The sequence below is a fragment of the Leptonychotes weddellii genome, chromosome 2 (assembly GCF_054177405.1).
Source record: "Leptonychotes weddellii isolate Sample4059 chromosome 2, ASM5417740v2, whole genome shotgun sequence".
Lineage (NCBI taxonomy): Eukaryota > Metazoa > Chordata > Mammalia > Carnivora > Phocidae > Leptonychotes > Leptonychotes weddellii.
In genome coordinates this window covers 112,209,307-112,229,443 of record NC_138370.1, presented here as the reverse complement: position 1 = coordinate 112,229,443, position 20,137 = coordinate 112,209,307, and the positions used below count along the sequence as shown (strand labels likewise).

At 35.6% G+C, this 20,137-nt stretch overlaps 1 protein-coding gene across 4 annotated transcripts in view; it reads left to right on the top strand.

Moving 5' to 3' along the window:
- Positions 1-20,137, top strand: part of MMRN1 (multimerin 1) — a 68,844-nt gene that overhangs the window by 34,497 nt on the left and 14,210 nt on the right. For all 4 annotated transcript variants that reach the window (XM_081812144.1, XM_081812147.1, XM_031023872.2 and 1 more), the window contains 3 exons: positions 10,378-10,491; positions 11,809-11,982; positions 17,063-19,051. In XM_081812144.1, coding sequence (XP_081668270.1) covers positions 10,378-10,491; positions 11,809-11,982; positions 17,063-19,051 — 2,277 coding nt within the window. The remainder of the gene's footprint in view (positions 1-10,377; positions 10,492-11,808; positions 11,983-17,062; positions 19,052-20,137) is intronic.

Genomic DNA, 20,137 nt, shown 5'->3' with positions numbered 1-20,137 from the left:
CTTCCTTCCTTCCTTCCTTTTGTTCTTTCTTTCCTTCCACATTTTCCCCTTCTGATTCCTCCTTCCTACATTCCAAGTCCCCCCCACCACCACACTTCATATATGTGCCAACAGTCTCGTTTTTATATGGAAGGGAAAATTGTCAGGTTTCCTTTGACAACACTCTCCGCGCTGTCTCATATGACAAGCAGCCCCAAATATGACAAGAATAATCAATGTGGCTCATCCATTCTTCAAACTTCGTCAGAGCCTTCAAGGGTTTGGAATAACATGGTCATGTAGCTTCTGTGATAATTACTTCAGTGTTAGTCCTTCGCACTGGGAGATTATTTTATCCATAGAAAATTTGTAAAATACTGCACAAATTTTACAAATCCCTACTTCCCCCAAAAGTTCCATCCCCACAAATAAAATAAATGTCATAATACAAAAGTAACAATTTCTTTTTCATTGAGATTGCAGTAGGATGATCTTTTTAAATATACAAGGAAAATCCATAGGACAGGAATAAAATGGAACAGCTAGCAACTGTACGCTCTTTTATTTCTCCTCCTCCACTTCTCTACATTTTTCTCTTTTTTTTTCTCCCCCCAACCCCAAAACTCCATCTCCAACCTGTTAGAAAGGGATATTGTGATTCAAAATCCATGAGGCAATTCGTCCTGTTGTCTTACTCTACAATATGCTGTTTGTAATATTACTGAACCTCCATACATGCTCATTTTGCTACAATTTAGATAATCAAAATTCTGGTAAAATGTTCTAGATTAGTTTATTAAAAATATTAGTCATACTAGCTAGAGGAAACCAATTTTTTAAAAAGTATAAGTGAATAGAATTTTGCTGGATAAAAAAAGGAAGAAGCGTTAAGTCCAACAGCAAAGTAATAGTTTTGATGTATTTTACATTTGGTATACCTTTTTGAGGATCAAAGAGTTTATCTTCAGAAAGGGACCTAATTTTATGATGTGGGATCCAAGACATTTTTTTGGAATGTCAGCAACAATATACTTTTTAAACCAATTTTATAAAATTTGCAATAATGTGCTTTTCCAGTAGATGTCTCTAAAATGTTCTTAAGTAGAACAAGGAAACTGTGGCTTGCTCTAATGACACAAAAGACGGGAATTTAAGTTCAAATAATGTTCACTTAGAGAGGAGGAAAGAAAAGCTTCTTTGTAAATCTGTTAAAAAAAATTCCAGTCAGCTTTAGTCAGATCCTCTCTATAGGAAAATTATGTTTTATGAAATGTATCACAGATATTATGAATGCTGAAAATACAATCATGCAGTTATTGAAATAAACTGACCCCTGCCATACGTTATGAATATATAAAAATACTTCATTTCACAAATGCTGTGAAATAATTCAATAAATTTTATAAGCTATTATAACTAGCATTTTAAATATGGGACATCTCCAGTAAAATTATTTTAAAATATGACTTCAATTAATATAAATATTTAAAACAGAAAAAAGTCCCTGTATTTCTTATATATATGCCTATCTAATTCATTCCAGTGGCATTTAATGCTTTCTCCTTTTAAGAAAGAACATTACCATCTATAAGCATCTTGCTCAATTATGATACATTTAGTCAAAAGTCACCATGTATCTTAGGTCTTTGTTGCACCAAATTGCTTTCTTTGGTTTGACTACCAAATCTCAGTAAATCTTTATATATGTACTGACCATCACCAAATAAGCATTTGCTTATCCTGGTATTGCAGGATCAGCGGGAAACTGGTCTTGTCACACAGGAAGGTTTTTGGTTCTAAGAGCAAGAGCAAGTTTCCTCATTACTGAGTTGCTATTAATGACTTCCTATATATGCCTCAAAGATCTGGAAGAAAAAAAAAAACACTCATAGGTAACACCTGTCTATTAAAACGAGGAGGAGGAAGAGGAGAAGGAGGAGGAGGAGAAAGGAAGGAAGGAAGGAAGGAAGGAAGGAAGGAAGAAGGAAGAAGGAAGAAAGGAAGGAAGGAAGAAGGAAGGAATAAGCCCCTAATAACCAAGTTGTTGCTCTTGACACTTGCTGACCTTGCTTCTCTAAGTCCTTGATCCACCAAGGTCAGAGTTCCCATGCAGGGAAAAAGGAGGAATTGTATTGAGGGAAAAGAAAAAAAAAAAAAAGAATCTGATGTTTAAAATATATTGCATTTTGGGGTGCCTGGGTGGCTCAGTTGGTTAAGCGACTGCCTTCGGCTCAGGTCATGATCCTGGAGTCCCTGGATCGAGTCCCGCATCGGGCTCCCTGCTCGGCAGGGAGTCTGCTTCTCCCTCTGACCCTCCCCCCTCTCATGTGCTCTCTCTCATTCTCTCTCAAATAAATAAATAAAATCTTAAAAAAAAAATAAATAAAATAAAATATATTGCATTTTTTAAAAAATCTGAAGCACACAAAGATCTTTAAAAGTTATTTGACTTAATCTCTTCAACAATGGTGTTGGGAAAATTGGACAGCCACATGCAGAAGAATGAAACTGGACCATTTCCTTACACCACACACAAAAATAGACTCAAAATGGATAAAAGACCTAAATGTGAGACAGGAATCCATCAAAATCCTTGATGAGAACACAGGCAGCAACCTCCTCGACCTCAGCTGCAGCAACTTCTTCCTAGACACACTGCCAAAGGCAAGGGAAGCAAGGGCAAAAATAAACTATTGGGACTTCATCAATATAAAAGGCTTTTGCACAGCAAAGGAAACAGTCAACAAAACCAAAGACAACCAGCAGAATGGGAGAAGATATTTGCAAATGACATATAGGATAAAGGGCTAGTATCCAAAATCTATAAAGAATTTATCAAACTCAACACCCAAAGAACAAATAATCCAATCAAGAAATGGGCAGAAGACATGAACGACACTTCTGCAAGGAAGACATCCAAATGGCCAACAGACACATGAAAAAGTGCTCAACATCGCTCGGCATCAGGGAAATCCAAATCAAAACCTCAATGAGATACCACCTCACACCAGTCAGAATGGCTAAAATTAACAAGTCAGGAAACGACAGATGTTGGCGACGATGCGGAGAAAGGGGAACCCTCCTACACTGTTGGTGGGAATGCAAGCTGGGCAGCCACTCTGGAAAACAGTATGGAGGTTCCTCAAAAAGTTGAAAATAGAGCTACCCTATGACCCAGCAATTGCACTGCTGGGTTTTTACCCCAAAGATACAAATGTAGTGATCTGAAGGGGTACGTGCACCCCAATGTTTATAGCAGCAATGTCCACAATAGCCAAACTATGGAAAGAGCCTAGATGTCCATCAACAGATGAATGGATAAAGAAAATGTGGTATATAGCTACAATGAAATATTATGCAGCCATCAAAAAAATGAAATCTTGCCATTTTGCAACAGTGTCGATGGAACTAGAGAGTATTATGCTAAGCTAAATAAGTCAATCAGAGAAAGACAATTATCATATGATCTCACTCATATGTGGAATTTGATAAACAAGGCAGAGGATCATAGGGGAAGGGAGGGAAAAATGAAATAAGATGAAACCAGAGAGGGAGACAAACCATAAGAGACTCTTAATCTCAGGAAACAAACTGAGGGTTGCTGGAGTGGAGGTGGGTGGGAGGGATGGGGTGGCGAGGTGATGGACATTGGGGAGGGTATGTGCTATGGTGAGCACTGTGAATTGTGTAAGACTGATGAATCACAGACCTGTACCCCTGTAACAAATAATACATTATATGTTAATAAAAAAAAGTTATTTGACTTAAATAAATGTCCTTCTGTCCCAGCACCTATGTCTCAGAAAGAACCAAGGAAAAGAGACTGAGAAATCCGCTGTATAGAACAAAGCAAAGGTCTGTGCTGAAGTGCAAGATAAGATTGCCTGGGAAACCTAGAATTTGTAGCAGTTCTTGTGGTAGGGAATACCTTTGGGAAGACAGAAAGATTGCTAAATGAAAAAATAAAAGATCATCGATCATTCAGGAACTTTATCACAAGAGAGTAACTGACTCCACTGTCAGAGATCCTATCAGCACTTCTCCATCGGCTAAATCCCATGCAATAGACTGGAATGAATCCAAGTATTGAACTCCAGTCAACAAACAGAGCTAGGAAAAGATAACATAAACGATTGAACTTGTTAAACGGGCATTTCAGGTTTTTAACAGCCTTGGCAGGGACCCAATCCCATGAATTCCAGAGAAAAGAGATTCATATGACAATTGGATCTCAAGGATCTTTGTTTGATGGTTAATAGCTGTTTCTTTCACGTAGGAGTAGGAGTACAATTTCCTCATCTAGTTCCTCTTAAATCAATTAATTTAAAAATAATTACAGCTAAGAGCAAATGGAAAGTTTTACATGTGTATGCACACACACACAATCACATTAGTTTTTGTCACTTAATATTTAAAGTATTTTTCCCATTACATTTTCTTTCAAATCAGTCTTCTTCAACTTCACAAAAATACGGAGAAATTTCATTTTTCTTATTTCACATATATTACGTTTTCATAAAATGAGGAGTGAATTACTGAAGATCAGTATGCAAGAAAACCAGACTTTCACTTGCTACTTCTATGTATTATTCTTTGTCTCTTTCAATAGCTTTCTTTTTTTCTCTGAGTTTCCTTTATTTGCTTTCTTTTCCATCTGTCACTGATTCTAAAAGGTTTTTTTTTTTTTTGTCTTTTTAGGTTTTAAGTCTGATCTGCTGACTTTCTCTAGTATGTTGCTTTCTATTCCCTTGTTTACAATGCAACAAATAACATTTTTCCAGATTACATGAATGATATTTATCTGAAATACTTATGACCCTAAGGGCAAGAGAAAATCAGACTTGAATGCTCTTCATTTACCTCCTTTTTGCCCCTTTACCTTTTATCCAGATTTGTTTTTACTTCTTGCACATTTAGGATCTTGCCTGGACCACATGGCACAGAGAGAACTGTGACTTAATGAAGTCACTAACAATAAGTCTGGAAGACTTAAAATACCCTCTACCTCCTCGTGTGTATGTACGTGTGTGCATGCACGCACGTGCGCATGTGTGTGTATGGGTGTGTGTGATGTTCTGACTTGTCAGCCCTTATCAAATGAGAAAGGATACTAAGTGAAGTAATGTTATAATCTCTACATTAAATATGCAACATGTAATACTTATGAAGAGTGAGATGAAGAGACTTGATTTCATTAGAATATAATAAAACAATTTAAGACAATGCTTTACTATTTCTAATTAAGCTTAGGCAAAGTATTTTGAACCCCTGGAAATAAACCTTGTATAAAGGCTGTTGTGAGTTTTACTGTGGTTACTCCACTCCAGGATCATGAGCACAATCTGTCTCTTGATCATGAGAATGGGGTGAGAAGGAGCAGGGGTCATATTCAAGCATATAACAACTAATTTAATAACATCAATTAATATGTAAATCAATATAAAAATCAAAGGTTAAAAATGTATTACTTTTAAGTTAATGCATATATTTTCTGTGTATAAATATATTTCATAAATATAAATATTGTGATTACTTAAATAATTGAATATTTAATGGTTATATTTAATAATTTAATTGAATACTTATAAATATATATTTATAAATAAAAATATATTATAAAACATATTAAGTAATAGAAACCATAACACAAACCATTCATCTTATTATTCTAGTAATTTCTAAATAATTTATTAATTTCTAAAACTTTTTGGCATTTTTTTTTTGACATGGTTGATTCCAGCTAAATGATGTCTCTGTCACATAGATGATTTAATGTAGGTTACTGTCTCAACCTCCTTTAAAGAATTCTCCATCAGATATAGAGTCAATGGGTGATACCAAGACTCAGCAAATTGATCATTTCTATTAACATAAATGATAATGCCATCCTGCTGAATTATCTACTAGTCTTTACTGAATTAACAATGACAGCATTCAAATTTTTTCCAGCCCTTAAGTACTATGTGCAATTTTAAATATTCAATATATTTATTACTAACTAAATCATGAAAATTGTAGGAATGTCTTATTTAATTAATTCATAGAGCTTTGCAAACATCATTTGGCCAAATTTGTGGCAACATAAATCAAGGAATGTAAACATTTATTATATTTTTTAGTTTTGTCATATAAATACTATTTTCATATAATTAGAAAAATTGGTGTTTTCTCATATAATTGATTGCTTAATTTTTTTTCATATGAAATATATACATTTTTCTTATCTGAAATGCCTTTCAGTTTTCAAATTATCTCCAGTTTAACAAGGTGACTATTTTTTCCCCTATAAAGTTAAAAATGAATTGACATCTCTATTAGAATGTCATTTCTGGGTGTGCCTTGGTGGCTCAGTTGGCTAAGCATCTGACTCTTGATTTCAGCTCAGGTCATGATCTTGGGGTTGTGAGATCAAGACCCGAACCTGCTCAGCATGGAGTCTGCCTGAGATTCTCTCTCTCCCTCTCTCTCTGCTCCTCCCCCACCCCCACTTGTCTCTCTCTCTCAAATAAATAAATAAATAAAATCTTAAAAAAAAAATGTCATTTCTGAAAAGCAATTCTCCACTTTTTTAAAACAAGGTTTGTTTGCCAAATGCTAAACATAAAACATTAGTAACGATACGCCTATATAGGAATTGTATTAGGTAAGTCCTATAGTATTTTCTTTTCTAAAAATGATTTATTATTTAAATTATATAATGTTAAAATCCTAATTTTATTTCCTAAACATTTTCCTTTCTTTATTGATTTTTTAATTAACACTATTGGATGAAGTATTTGTGGATTTTTTTTTATTTCAAAAATTTTGCTTTACTTGAAAATTTTTATTTCAAAAGCTTATTTCATGAGACTAATTTCATAAAGTTCTTTAATATTTTCCTCTTGATTGAAAATGAGCTTTAACAGAAATTGATTGTCATTATGAAAAATAAGTCTAGTAATTTTAATTTTAAATGACAAAAGCTTAGAATATTATTTGAGTCAAACATTTATATAGCATGTAAAAATCCACTAATTTTTATTGAAAATAAAATCAAATTGATTTTCATTCCAGAAATATACATTGTTTTACATTTAATTGATTTTGTTATCAGTTTGATGTTTTCAAATCAAAAGATGTTCCAGAATGATTTTTTTTTTTAGAGAGAGAGGTGGGGAAGGGGCAGAGAGAGAAGGAGAGAGAGAATCTTATTTTTTTCTTTTTAAAGATTTTATTTATTTATTTGACACACAGAGAGACAGCGAGAGAGGGAACACAAGCAGGGGGAGTGGGAGAGGGAGAAGCAGGCTTCCCGCAGAGCAGGGAGCCAGACGTGGGGCTCGATCCTAGGACCCTGGGATCATGACCTGAGCCGAAGGCAGACGCTTAACGACTGAGCCACCCAGACGCCCCGTGGAGAGAGAGAATCTTAAGCAGGCTCCAAGTTCAGGGCAAAGCTAGACGCAGGGCTCCATCTCATGACCCTGTGATCTTGACCTGAACTGAAATCAAGAGTCGGGTGCTTACCCGACTGAGCCACCCAGGCATCTCTATTATTGACAAAATTTCTATGTTTTTTCTCTTTTCAAAAAAATCACACTCATAAGAAAGTGCTTCTAAAATTTAAACTTTTGTCTCTTTTCCAGTGTTTTTAATAATTTATTATAAATTCTTTAATAGTGTTTATCAAATTACCTCCTTATAAAGGCCCACTTCTCTATAGAATGATAGGAGACTCAAGGTTGTCATTTATTAGAGTTTAAATAGATCATGTCTTTAATATATTTTCTCATTATCAACAGGCAAGTGTGGTTGTTTAAAAGTCTATGAAGATAAATTTCTGGATTAAAATTTTAATATGAAAATATCTGGAATTTTCTGCCTTGTAACAATGAAACATTAGAATTTTTTGAAATTTTTTATAAATCAGTACTTGTTTTTATTTTTTTAAAGATTTTATTTATTTCTTTGACAGAGAGAGACAGGAAAGAGGGAACACAAGCAGGGAGAGTGGGAGAGGGAGAAGCAGGCTTCCCGCTGAGCAGGGAGCCCGATGCGGGGCTCGATCCCAGGACCCCAGGATCATGACCTGAGCCGAAGGCAGAGGCTTACAGACTGAGCCACCCAGGCGCCCCTAAATCAGTACTTCTTAACCAAGGTCATACATCAAAAATCACTTGTAGAGTTTAAAATTATATGTATATAATATAAAATATATATAATAAAATATATAAATACATACACACACACACACACACACACACACACTCAATTCCCAGAACAGATCTTCTGAATCAGAATCTCCAGGTGGGATAATGGAAAGAACAATGACACTTTTAGTGTTTCAGAATTTACAGGTGCTTTTGTTTTCCATCCATGGTGAAAATATCACTATTCTAAAGAGGTAGGAAAAAAAAAATAATGTGTTACGAATTAATAATAGATAGAAAAGGAAATTGGAATTGTCACTTGTTTGTATGGCACAAAATGGTATCTTTCTTTTTACTATAATCGTGCATTGCTTCCTAACAAAGTCCCCTCTGCCTACTGTGTTATGGAAATGCTTTTAAATGCACCAGCTCTTTTTGTTTTCCTATGATTTTTTGGTTTTGTTTTCCTGTGATTTGATCAAAAAGGTAAGCAGTAAGAAAATGTCAAGATCATTTGTTCATCCTGTTGAAGCCACATGTTCCTTTTGCTATAAATACTTGCACATATTCTGAACCCTCTTCCACTGCTAAGAGAAATAGGGAAGGCAGTGAAGTAGGTAGTTGCTAAGGAAGATTTACTTTGATGCTTTACTCCGGTGGTTCTCAAACTTCAGTGTGCATTGGAAACATCAGCAGAGCTTGTTAAAACACAAATTACTGCCCCACTCCAGACTTTTTTAAATAAGCAGGTCTGGAATGGGGCCTAGAAGTTGTATTTTCAAAAGTTTGCAGATGGAAAAAAAAAGACTACTACACATAAAAGAAAGTTTCCAGGTGATGCTAATACTGCTGATCTAGGAACCCTGGTTTGAGAACCATCACTTCACTTTCTAGTTACTCTCTTGAGTAGGCTTAGATTTTAGCTGCTAGAAAAAGGGCTTTCTACATCATCTAAAGAGGAAACTTGATAAAAATCTATGCAATTATTTAATATATACATTTATATGAATTAATTTGAATTTAGGCTAAAGGAACCTTATTGCTAGGACGTAAGAGAAAATTAACACTTTTTGCCACTTATGCAGCCCTGAAATAAGTATAATTTCCCCAAACTGCAGATTGTTTTCTTCCAAATATATTAACAATTATACAGGACTTTCTATAATACAGTGGAGAGAAAAAAAGAAACAACATCAAAACAAAAACCTTGAACGTGAATGGAAATTCATTAGCTTAGCTCAATGCCCTGAAGAAAAGAAATGCAAAATTCAATCTAACAGTAGAGACTAACTCACATTAATACCAAATATATGATTCTTTCTACGGAGTAGAGATCCTTTCGTATTACTGTCACAGTCACACATGCCTTAGGGAGCATAATTAACACGGGCCAGAGGGACAGTTTCATTGGTACATAATTTCACATGGGAAGAAGCACAGTTAGACACCAAACACTTGTTTTCTCATGTCTGATATGCAGACATCAATGAATACATTTGCTTATTAAAAGTCTACAAATTACAGGCCTACCTTACTTGACGTGTTCAATATTTTTAATAAAGTGTCACTCTGAATTGTTTTCTCCAATGAAAAACTGTATTTCCATCTAAAATATTACTTGGTTCATGGGACAGGGCCATCAATTCTTTAACAGAGTAGACTTATTTTATAAGAATTTCTGTTTTTCTGAAATTTCCCTGATTTTACCGGTTGATCCCCTTAAGACTTGCCATGTAATAGTTTACTTTTACCGGTAGTCCTTATGTTTTGAGTCTAGGTATTCCCTACAACTCTGGGAACAACCCATTTACTTAAACAGGTATTCTTTCAGTCCGGTACCTGTAGCTCTCCCTTATTTCCAAGGAGACACCAGTTGGAAATTGCACTGTTAAACAAGCAGCCTTTGTCACAGTCCACTTCTAAAGCCTTTAACACAGCCGATTTGAAAGTCCCCTCAATTAGGCAGGCAGCGTATGCCCTCCAGTTGGCCCAGCTGTCACAAACTACCATCCACTTTCGCCTAAAAGGAGACCTGAATGATTTTATTTTTCCCAAACGGAACTAGAGTCCTGCACTTCCAACCCCACGCGGTAGCACGTGGCCCTCCGGCTGAGGGCGGAGCAGCTCCCTCCGCAATCTTGGCAATCATCGCCGAGCACCGTGCTTCCGGACACGGGAGAATGGATGGCAGCCCCATCCCTGAAGGACTGGAAGAAATGAGGCAGTCCCAATGCTTAACTCTCTCTCTTCTCCTTTTGGGTCCATCTAGCCCAGGAGCAGCCGCCCTTGATGCACAGCAAGCAGGCTGAGAGTCACACCGCCGACGGCGCAGAGACCGCCGAGGAGCGGCCGCAGCAGCAGCAGCGAGACTGTGGTGACGCAGGTCACAGAGCGTAACTGCTAACATCCCTAACCCAGTTATTGTCAACACTCTTTATAACAACTTCCAAACAAGAAAGCACTTGGCTGTCAAATGTTTGGTGGTGACACATTAGCATACCCCTCAGTCCTTTTCTGTCTGTGGAGGACCCGTAGGTTCCCAGCCTGGAGGGACCACGCATAATTTTGAAGCTCTGTGTGCAAACACAGGAGACGATTAAAAACGCTGTTATACTAGCTGTAAGGAAATCACAGGTGTCCAAAGTAAGGTCAAACTCTTGTCCTCCAAAGCCTGAAATCGTGGAAGAATCTTGAGGTGGAAGGTATGACGTCATCATCTGAAGGAGCTGAGAAAGCTCCCTTCCACTGATTGATAAGAGATCACCAAGGATGTGGATCACTGACTAGGGAAAAGAATTGTGACTTAGAATCAACAAGAACTTCATGTTGATCCAAAGTTGGCAAGCCACGTATTTTCTCTTTCTAATCATTTCTTTTAGGCCTGACTTTATTTCTTAGAAACATAAGATTGGTTACTGCTGAAAACATCTGTGTGTTTGCCACAGATCTAGTCATACTAAATAGGGCACTCAAATTGAGAAATGGGACTTAGGGGAAATAAAGGTGAATATATCATAGAAACTACTTTTTTTTTTTTAAGGGATTGGAATTCAGTATCTTCATAAAATACTATAAAATCCTCCTTGAATTACTGAAGTGTATATGAAAAAGCATGGGAAGTATCATTGCTATGTTAAATGATTCAGACTAAATCTGAATCTTTATCACTCATTAAAGAACACCTCAGTAAGGAATAAAATCCTCAGACTATAGATATGACTACACACATACAGAGCCACCCATATTTAATTCTGTAATGTTGGATTTGAAAGCAGAAGATGAGGTATTAGCTCTCCAACCTCAAACCAGTAATACTTTGGTTTTCTGTCCCTCAGTTTCTTCATCTTTTAAGAATGTAACAATAACTTTTTGAAGTTAAAAAAAAAGACTGAAGATTCTGGGCAAAGTTAAAACATTTTAGAAATCTAATATATTATAAATGTATATATATATGTATTTTACATTTATATGTTATATATTTATATATTATAAATTTTCACCCTCAGTGTAGAATTCAGGCTGCCATTTGCTAAGTGCATATACAGTCGTCTATATTTTCAAATATGTAGTACAAACATGATTTATTTGAATTACCTTTAAACCTATCATGATATTTGAATAATGATATTTGAATAGTATTATATATATGTATATGTATATATATATAAGAATATACATATTTTTTTTCTTTTCCATGCAGCAGTGACACAAAAGATGACCGAGCAGATGAACTACCAGGCAATGAAACTGACCCTTCTCCAGAAGAAGATTGACAATATTTCTTTGGCTGTGAGTGATGTAAGGAACACGTACTCCTCCCTAGAAGGGAAAATCAGTGAAGATAAAGACAGAGAATTTCAATCTTTTCTAAAAGGTAAAAGTAAAGTGAAATATTCACTCAGTTAAGACAAAAGGTAAATGACTCATTTATCTTTTCTCATATCATTTTGGAATCTTTGCTTTAGATTGGGTGGTATAAAAGTCTAAGAGTATAGTTTTGGAGTAAGATATTTATAAATCAATCTCTGAAATAATTTGAAGCATCTAAATATTTTTTTTTACTGTATAGTCAAATCTTTTACTCAATATTTCATCTGATTTATTTTCATTAAGTACTAGTTACAGCTTAACTTGTCTTTCTTTATAGTTAAAATGAGCCATACTTAGTTTACTTCCATTGTGGTTTCCAGTTCAAGATAAAGATGAGGTTAAGAAAGAATTATCAAGGCACAAATATATGGTTGTCTCAATAATATTGATGAATATATTGAGGATAAATCTAAAGTGTGTTGTTACCCCAGAAATTATCTAGTTTATGGAGTATAATCAATAAAATACATCCTAAAACATCTCAGGTAATAGAAATAATAATTTCTTTATAAATGTAAATCAGCTTTGCCCAACTTTTATGCTCTTAAAACAGCAGGCTGTGTTCCTTTCTGGAGGTTTTACAGGATAATCCATTTCCTGTTAATTCCAATTGTTGTCAAAAATCATTTTCTTGCAGTTGTGGGACTAAGGTCCTGTTTTCTTGATAGCTGTAAACTGAGGCTTTTCCCAGCTTCTAGAGGCCCCTGCACTTCTTGGCTCATGGCCTTTTTCCTCCATCTTTGAAAACCAGCAACACTGTTGAGTCCTCGTGGCGTGTCTCAAACCCACTCTTCTACCTTCCTTTTCCTCTTTTAAGGGCTCCGTGATTACACTGGATAGACCTGAATAATCCAGGATAATCTTCTCATTTTAAGGTCTTTAACCTTAATCACATCTGCCAAGGCCCTTTTGCCAGGCGAGGTAACATATTCACAGGTTCAGGAAATTAGGGTGTGGACATCATGAGTGGAGCAGCATTATTCTGCCTACCGCACGGATCTGCCTACCACATAGATAGTGAGCAATTGCTATGGTAGTGTTATGCACAGGGTACAATGGGACCATTTGGTAGTTTCAACAAATCCAATCTAAGGGCGCCAGGGAAGACCGCTACAAAAAGAAACCATCTCAACTGATATGCTATGGATCAGGTATGGATCGGGAGGAATTAATTAGGCAAAGGGGCTTCAAGGAGGACATGGATTTTCTAGCAAGTAATTTGGTCACTAGGAATATCTCAGTTCTCCAGGTTCATTGTATGTTTCCAAATTTCAGGATTAGGGATCCCTTTCACTTTGTTTTATACATAAAAGTATACTTATTGTATAACCCTGTATCTATCACGTTGTTTTTTCTTTGTTTTTCACCTGTGGTTCGCAGGTAAAAGATAAGGTGGAGGTTTCCATATCATCTACCAGTATGGCAGCAACCATGATGTTTTTTTTAATTATGTAAATAATTGGTGCTGTTAAGCCCCTGAAGGAAAGACCCTGCCCTACATTTCTGGCATGTCCCCTATGGCCAAACTTACCAATGACAAGCATGAGCAGGGAATATATTTTCCCTGAAGTGACAACATGAGAAAGAAGTCAAACAGAAACAGTATATAATTGACTATAACTACCATAATGAAATTTGTTTGGCAAAATTTGGTTATCAGTACCAAAGAGAATTAGAGAGAATTAGGCCTGTCAACAGCTTTTTGTGAAACTACTAGCGAAGATTCTGGCAGTGACACAGGAAAAAAGCATACACTCATAACAACAACAACAACAAAATTCTCCTCTCATTAGGAGGTATTAGTCGTGTGCTAAGCATAATCAATTATGAAAACCAGAGAGCTTGTAGTTAATGAATATTCATTCAGGTAACAAAAACTAAACTCACCCCATGGCACTGCACTTGCCTAACAAAACCACCACCTCTTTGCTTGCTTACTCTACATCCAGGATGAGGAACAGGGCTTATCTACTAGTAGCCACAGAAACTGTTCGACATCCAATGTCTCAGTTCCTTAAGAGGCACCTGAATGTTATGAATAGGCCCTACATTCACAACCACAGAGGGGCCCACCAGCATGTCTGATCTCATACCTATCTGTTAAGTCACCACAGTGTCGTCTTTTTTAGGAAGTAGAAGCACATGAGTCACATGAAACAGAATCAAGTAGAGTTAAAAAGTATGTTCCCACTCAGATACTGACATAAAGCACTTTGACATATTTTTGCAAAATCAGATTCTTATGCAGAACATTTTTTAGCAACAAATTATGGAAATGTTATCTGAAAAGCTCCTTTTCCAGAAACAATAATTTGTTTTTAAAGCTAATAGTCTGTTTGATTTCTTTTCAGACACTGCTGTGATTTTAGCCTTTCCCCAGTATATTTTTCCATTAAAGATTTAAAATATAGGGGCACCTGGGTGGCTCAGTCAGGTTAAGCGTCTGCCTTCGGCTCAGGTCATGATCCCAGGGTCCTGGGATCGAGTCCCGCGTCGGGCTCCCTGCTCAGCTGGAAGCCTGCTTCTCCCTTCCCCCTCCCCTCCCACCTGCTGGTGCGCACTCTCTCTCTCTCAAATAAATAAATAAAATCTTAAAAAATGTATATAATAACTAAAGCACCTCCTAGTTAACATTTTCATTGTTTATTTTTTTTCCTAGTTACTTTGATCAGACTCTGAACTACACTTTACCTATTTACAGTGTTTTTACCTACCATTCTTATTCTGATTTTCAGATCACATGTTTTTTTTTTCTTTAAAAATTTTATTTATTTATTTATTTATTTATTTATTTATTTAGAGCATGCCTGCTCAAGCACAAATGGGGGGTAAGGGGCAGAGGGAGAGGGAGAAAGAATTTCAAGCAGACTCTGCCGACCACAGAGTCCAATACTGGGCCGATCTGATGGCCCTGAGATCACAACCTGAGCCAAAACTAAGAGTCAGACACTTAACTGCCTGAGCCATCCAGGTGCCCCAGATCACATAATTTTTTGTTGGCTGAATTTAAACAGCTATTTTTATTATCCACAATTAATTAATTCAGTTACACTTAAGTTTTATTTTACCTTTTCAATCTTGAAAAACACTTTAAGACCAAAATGATACAAATTCCAAGAAGGTCTGATTCCTAAACTTAAATATTTTATTGTATTTCATCAAGTTGTCGTGAAAATTAAAGACCATTTTAACTAACAGGAAATGACTAAATGATCTTGTGGGAAGTATGATAAAAATAACTTTGCTATTGAGTAGCAACTCACACCCAGTGAAGCTAACATATTCTATTTTTAGTATCAGAAATCTGATTTTCCAAATTTTACCTTCTGTGTAGCATATAAAATACACTCAGTGAAGATTTGTTGTGCAAATGGGTTAGTTACCAGTTAAATGCTAAGTAAAATTTAGAAAATAAAAATACTTTAAAAGCCTGTGGTGCAATTATTCATGCTGTTACATATAAAAGCCAGGACTGTTTCAGTATAATTTATCTTGATTGTGATTGCTTAAACTTTTCTAATTAATTTAGCCTTTCCTTAGTACTTTCGTGCTATGTCATTGTTTACTGTTCCCATACTTTACATTTTTACTATTTACTTTACATTTTACTATTATTTTTTCCATTACATACAGATTGATTTTCGCTTACTTATGTTTTTTGGCCTATTGAATGTATTTCAGTTTTCACTATGTTTAGAAATGTAAAAAATTTTTTTTTTTTAACTCTGGAAATACTATTCCCTAAAGATCAATTAGCAGTATTGACCTGTAGGGTATAGAATTTCCAGGGAAATATTTATTCATGTAAACAACATTTACAGCTTTGTCTTTGTATCAGATTAATATCAAGATGCTCAAGCAATACATCATTGTATTTGCTATAATTGATCTTTCACATGCTTTTTATGTAAATCTCTCATGCATCTCAGATACTTTTTAAAACTTGCTTACGAAATAGAGACATGTAGAGACCCTATATTTTTATTCTACAATTACCTTTCTTAAATAGGCTTTATGACAACCAGAAGTCACATCACAGTTGTGCAGACCTTCCTGTTCTACATGCTTTGTAGTATGTTGCCAGTATTTTACATTATGGTCATTAGCTACCGTTTTGGATTTGAGTGGAGTTATCTTCCATTACATGGACTTCATAGCTATGTACTATAAATACACCTCAAGCATATGTTTTATTTTTTCCCGTTTTCTGTTTTTGTATGTAACAGGTTTGGTGGGTTGGGTTTTTTCCATTTTTAAATACTAATTTCCTCTTTGGAATAGTTCTGAGTTTTTAATACTTCAGGACCCTTTTCCTTTTTTTTTTTTATGTTACTTTTAGAGCTGTCCATAATTCTGATTTATGATCAGTCCATGCTTTCTAATACTGGAAATACTAATGTGTGTTTCATTTAGTGGCATGTTTCCTCTTATTTTTGTTAGGAATTAATGTCATATTATGATAATCAAGGTATATCTTGAATTCCTATTTTCATTTGACTTTTTTTTGTGATCCCCAAACCTCTCATTATTATTTTATTGTTGATATAAACTATTGTTGAATCTTGTGACCATTACTTTATATTGTTCCTTATTTGGGAATCTCATTAAATTTCTTCTCTGCCGTCAATTTGTTAGTTTTTATGAGCTCAAAACACAAGCTCTGAAACCTAATTACTAGCAACCTAATAACATAGTCATGAGATAATACCAGGTATTATTTACTGAGCCAGAAAGCCCAAAGCCATTTATTTTTCGTACCAGAGTAAGAGTAGACTTAGAATCATAACATACGAGGACCTATTAACTGAAGTCAGTATCAGTTCCTTCATGTGTTTTGTTTATGCTTCTGGTATGTTCTACACCACAACTGATTTCTCCCCTCAGACTTATCAATTAAGAATGTAATCACCTTCTATGAACTATAGTAATTTTTAAAATTTCATAAGTAAGTGTAGTGAAGAAGTGTTTTTATTATTATGTGTTATTAGTGCTTAGTCGCAAACTTTTATCTTTTTAGAGATATCTAAAGTTTACATAATTAAAATCATATATCATTTATTGGTGTTTAATATTTCTTTCTCTAGGTCTAAAATCCAAAAGCATTAATGATCTGGTAAAGAACATAGTAAGAGAGCAATTTAAAATTTTTCAGAATGACATGCAAGAGACTATAGCACAACTCTTCAAGACTGTATCAAGCTTATCAGAGGACCTTGAAAACACCAGACAAATAATTCGTCAAGTTAATGAATCTGTGGTTTCAATAGCAGTCCAGCAAAAGTCTGTTTTAATGCAAGAAAACAGGCCCACTTTGACTGATGTACTAGATCTAAAAAATCACATTGTGAATATTAGGCAAGAAATGACTTTTACATGTGAAAAGCCTATTAAAGAATTAGAAGCAAAGCAAGCTCATTTAGAAGGGGCTTTAGAACAGGAGCGTTCACGGAGCATTTTGTATTATGAATCCCTCAACAAGACTCTTTCTAAAATGAAGGAAGTTCACAAGCAGCTTTTATCAACTGAACGAGTATCAGATCAGAGGGGTGTTCCAACTGCTGAATCAGTTAGCAGTAATGTCAGTAAGCACATGTCTGCTCTACAAGAGAATATAAAGAAGCAGGGTTTGATGATGCTGCAAATGTTTGATGATTTGCACACCCAAGACAGCAAGATTAACAATCTCACTATTGCTTTGGAGATGGAGAAAGAATCTATCAGGGGTGAATGTGAAGACATGCTATCCAAGTGCAGAAATGATTTTAAATTTCAAATTAAGGACACAGAAGAGAATTTACAAGTTTTAAACCAAACACTGGCTGACGTTCTCTTTCCAATGGACAGTAAGATGGATAAAATGAATGAGCAGCTAAATGACTTGACTTATGATATGGAGATCCTTCAACCCTTGCTTGAGCAGGCAGCACCATTTAAAGAGACAATGATACAAGAACCACCAAAAGAAGGAATAGCTACAAGGAAAAAAGTGGAAAACCTGACTAGTGCTGTCAACAGTCTAAGTATTCTTATCAAAGAACTTTCAAAAAGACACAACTCACTTAGGAATGAAGTACAGAGTCGTAGTGATGCCTTGGACAGACGTATCAATGAATATGCCTTAGAAATGGAAGATGGCCTAAATAAGACAATGACTATTATAAATAATGCCATTGATTTCATTCAAGATAACTACATGCTAAAAGAGACTTTAAGTACAATAAAGTATAATCCCGAAGTCCATCATCAATGTACCCAAAATATGGAAACTGTTTTGACATTTATTTCTCAATTCCAACGCTTGAATGATTCCATTCAGATGTTGGTCAATGACAATCAGAGATACAACTTTGTTTTGCAAGTTGCCAAGGTCCTTGCAGATATTCCTAAGGATGAAAAACTAAGTCAATCCAGCTTTCAAAAGATTTATCAAATGTTCAATGAAACCACTTCTCAAGTGATAAAATACCAGCAAAATATGAGTTATTTGGAGGAAAAAATACTCTCAGCCACAAAGATTTCCAAAAATTTTGAAACTAGGTTGCAAGGTATTGAGACTAAAGTGACCAAGACACTCATACCTTATTATGTTTCACTAAAAAAAGGCAGTGCGACTACAAATGAGAGAGACCAGGCTCTTCAACTGCAGGTACTAACTTCCAGATTTAAGGCGCTGGAAGCAAAATCCATTCATCTCTCAGTTCACTTCACTTCACTTAACAAAACTCTGTCTGAAGTTTTAATCATGTGTCATAATGCTTCTACACGTATCTCAGAACTGAATGCAACCATACCCAAGCAGATAGAAAGTTCCCTACCTGATATTCAGCTTCTTCAGAAGGGTCTGACAGAATTTGTGGAATCAATAATTGAAATAAAAACTCAAATTGCCATGTCTAATTTAACTTGGTATATAAATCGAACACTGTCTGGTGGTCTTGCCAGTGTTGTCAAGTCTCAGAAGCAAATAAAACCAGTGCTGAAGAAACCCAGTTCACTTAAAAAACCAACAGTGAATCTTACCACTGTCCTGATAGGCCGGTCCCAAAGAAACACAGACAACGTTCTAGTTCCTGGTAAGCTATTGCTGAAATGATAACGTTTAATCTCTCTTTCTGTTTAAAGGATATTTAGTAGAACTGTGGGGTTTGTCAAGACCATAAGACATAAAAGGCAGTTTCTTGAACTTGGGTAAATAGTTAAGTAATTCAAAGATCACTGATGTACCATTTGAATCTGATTCCATCCTATGTAAATTAGGCATCAAGTGCTTATAGTATAAATATTTATCTACATGTTTCTTAACTTTTTTTCTGACAAAACCTCTGTAATACAATCAATTTGCCCCTGTAGAACATTTTTGCTTTCATATGTAATTAAGGAAAGCTATTAGATAATCAGCTTCTGGATGAATATGACCAGACTGAGTCTTATTCATTTGGCATTATCTGACAAAATGTGTTGTATGCTATAGGAACTCAGTAAATATCTGTTGAATGACTGAATGAATGAATGCATACCGGAGCAGGAATTTGATTTGCTTAGATCACAACAAGCTACGAATGCCAAGCTAAGTGTCTTAGTCCATTTGGGCTGCTATAACAAAATACCAAAGACCAGGGTAGCTTCCAAATAACAGAAATGTATTTCTTGCAGTTTGGGAGGCTAGATAGTCCAAGATCAAAGTGTCAGCATGACAACTTCTGGTGAGGGCCCTCTTCCTGGACCACAGCTGGTGACTTCTTGCTGTGTTTTCCCAAGGTGGAAGGTGTGAGAGATCTCTCTGGGGTCTTATTTATTTATTTATTTATTTTTCCTTTTTTTTAAATTTTTTTAAATTTTATTATGTTATGTTAGTCACCATATCATACATCATTAGTTTTTGATGTGGTGATCCATGATCCATTGTTTTCGTGTAACACCTAGTGCTCCATGCAGTACGTGCCCTCCTTAATACCCATCACCAGGCTAACCCATCCCCCCTCCCCTCTAAAACCCTGTTTGTTTCTCAGAGTCCATAGTCTCTCATGGTTCATCTCTCCCTCCGATTTCCCCCCCTTCACTTTTCCCTTTCTTCTCCTAATGTCCTCCATGCTATTCCTTATGTTCCACAAATAAGTGAAACCATAGGATAACTGACTTTCTCTGCTTGACTTATTTCA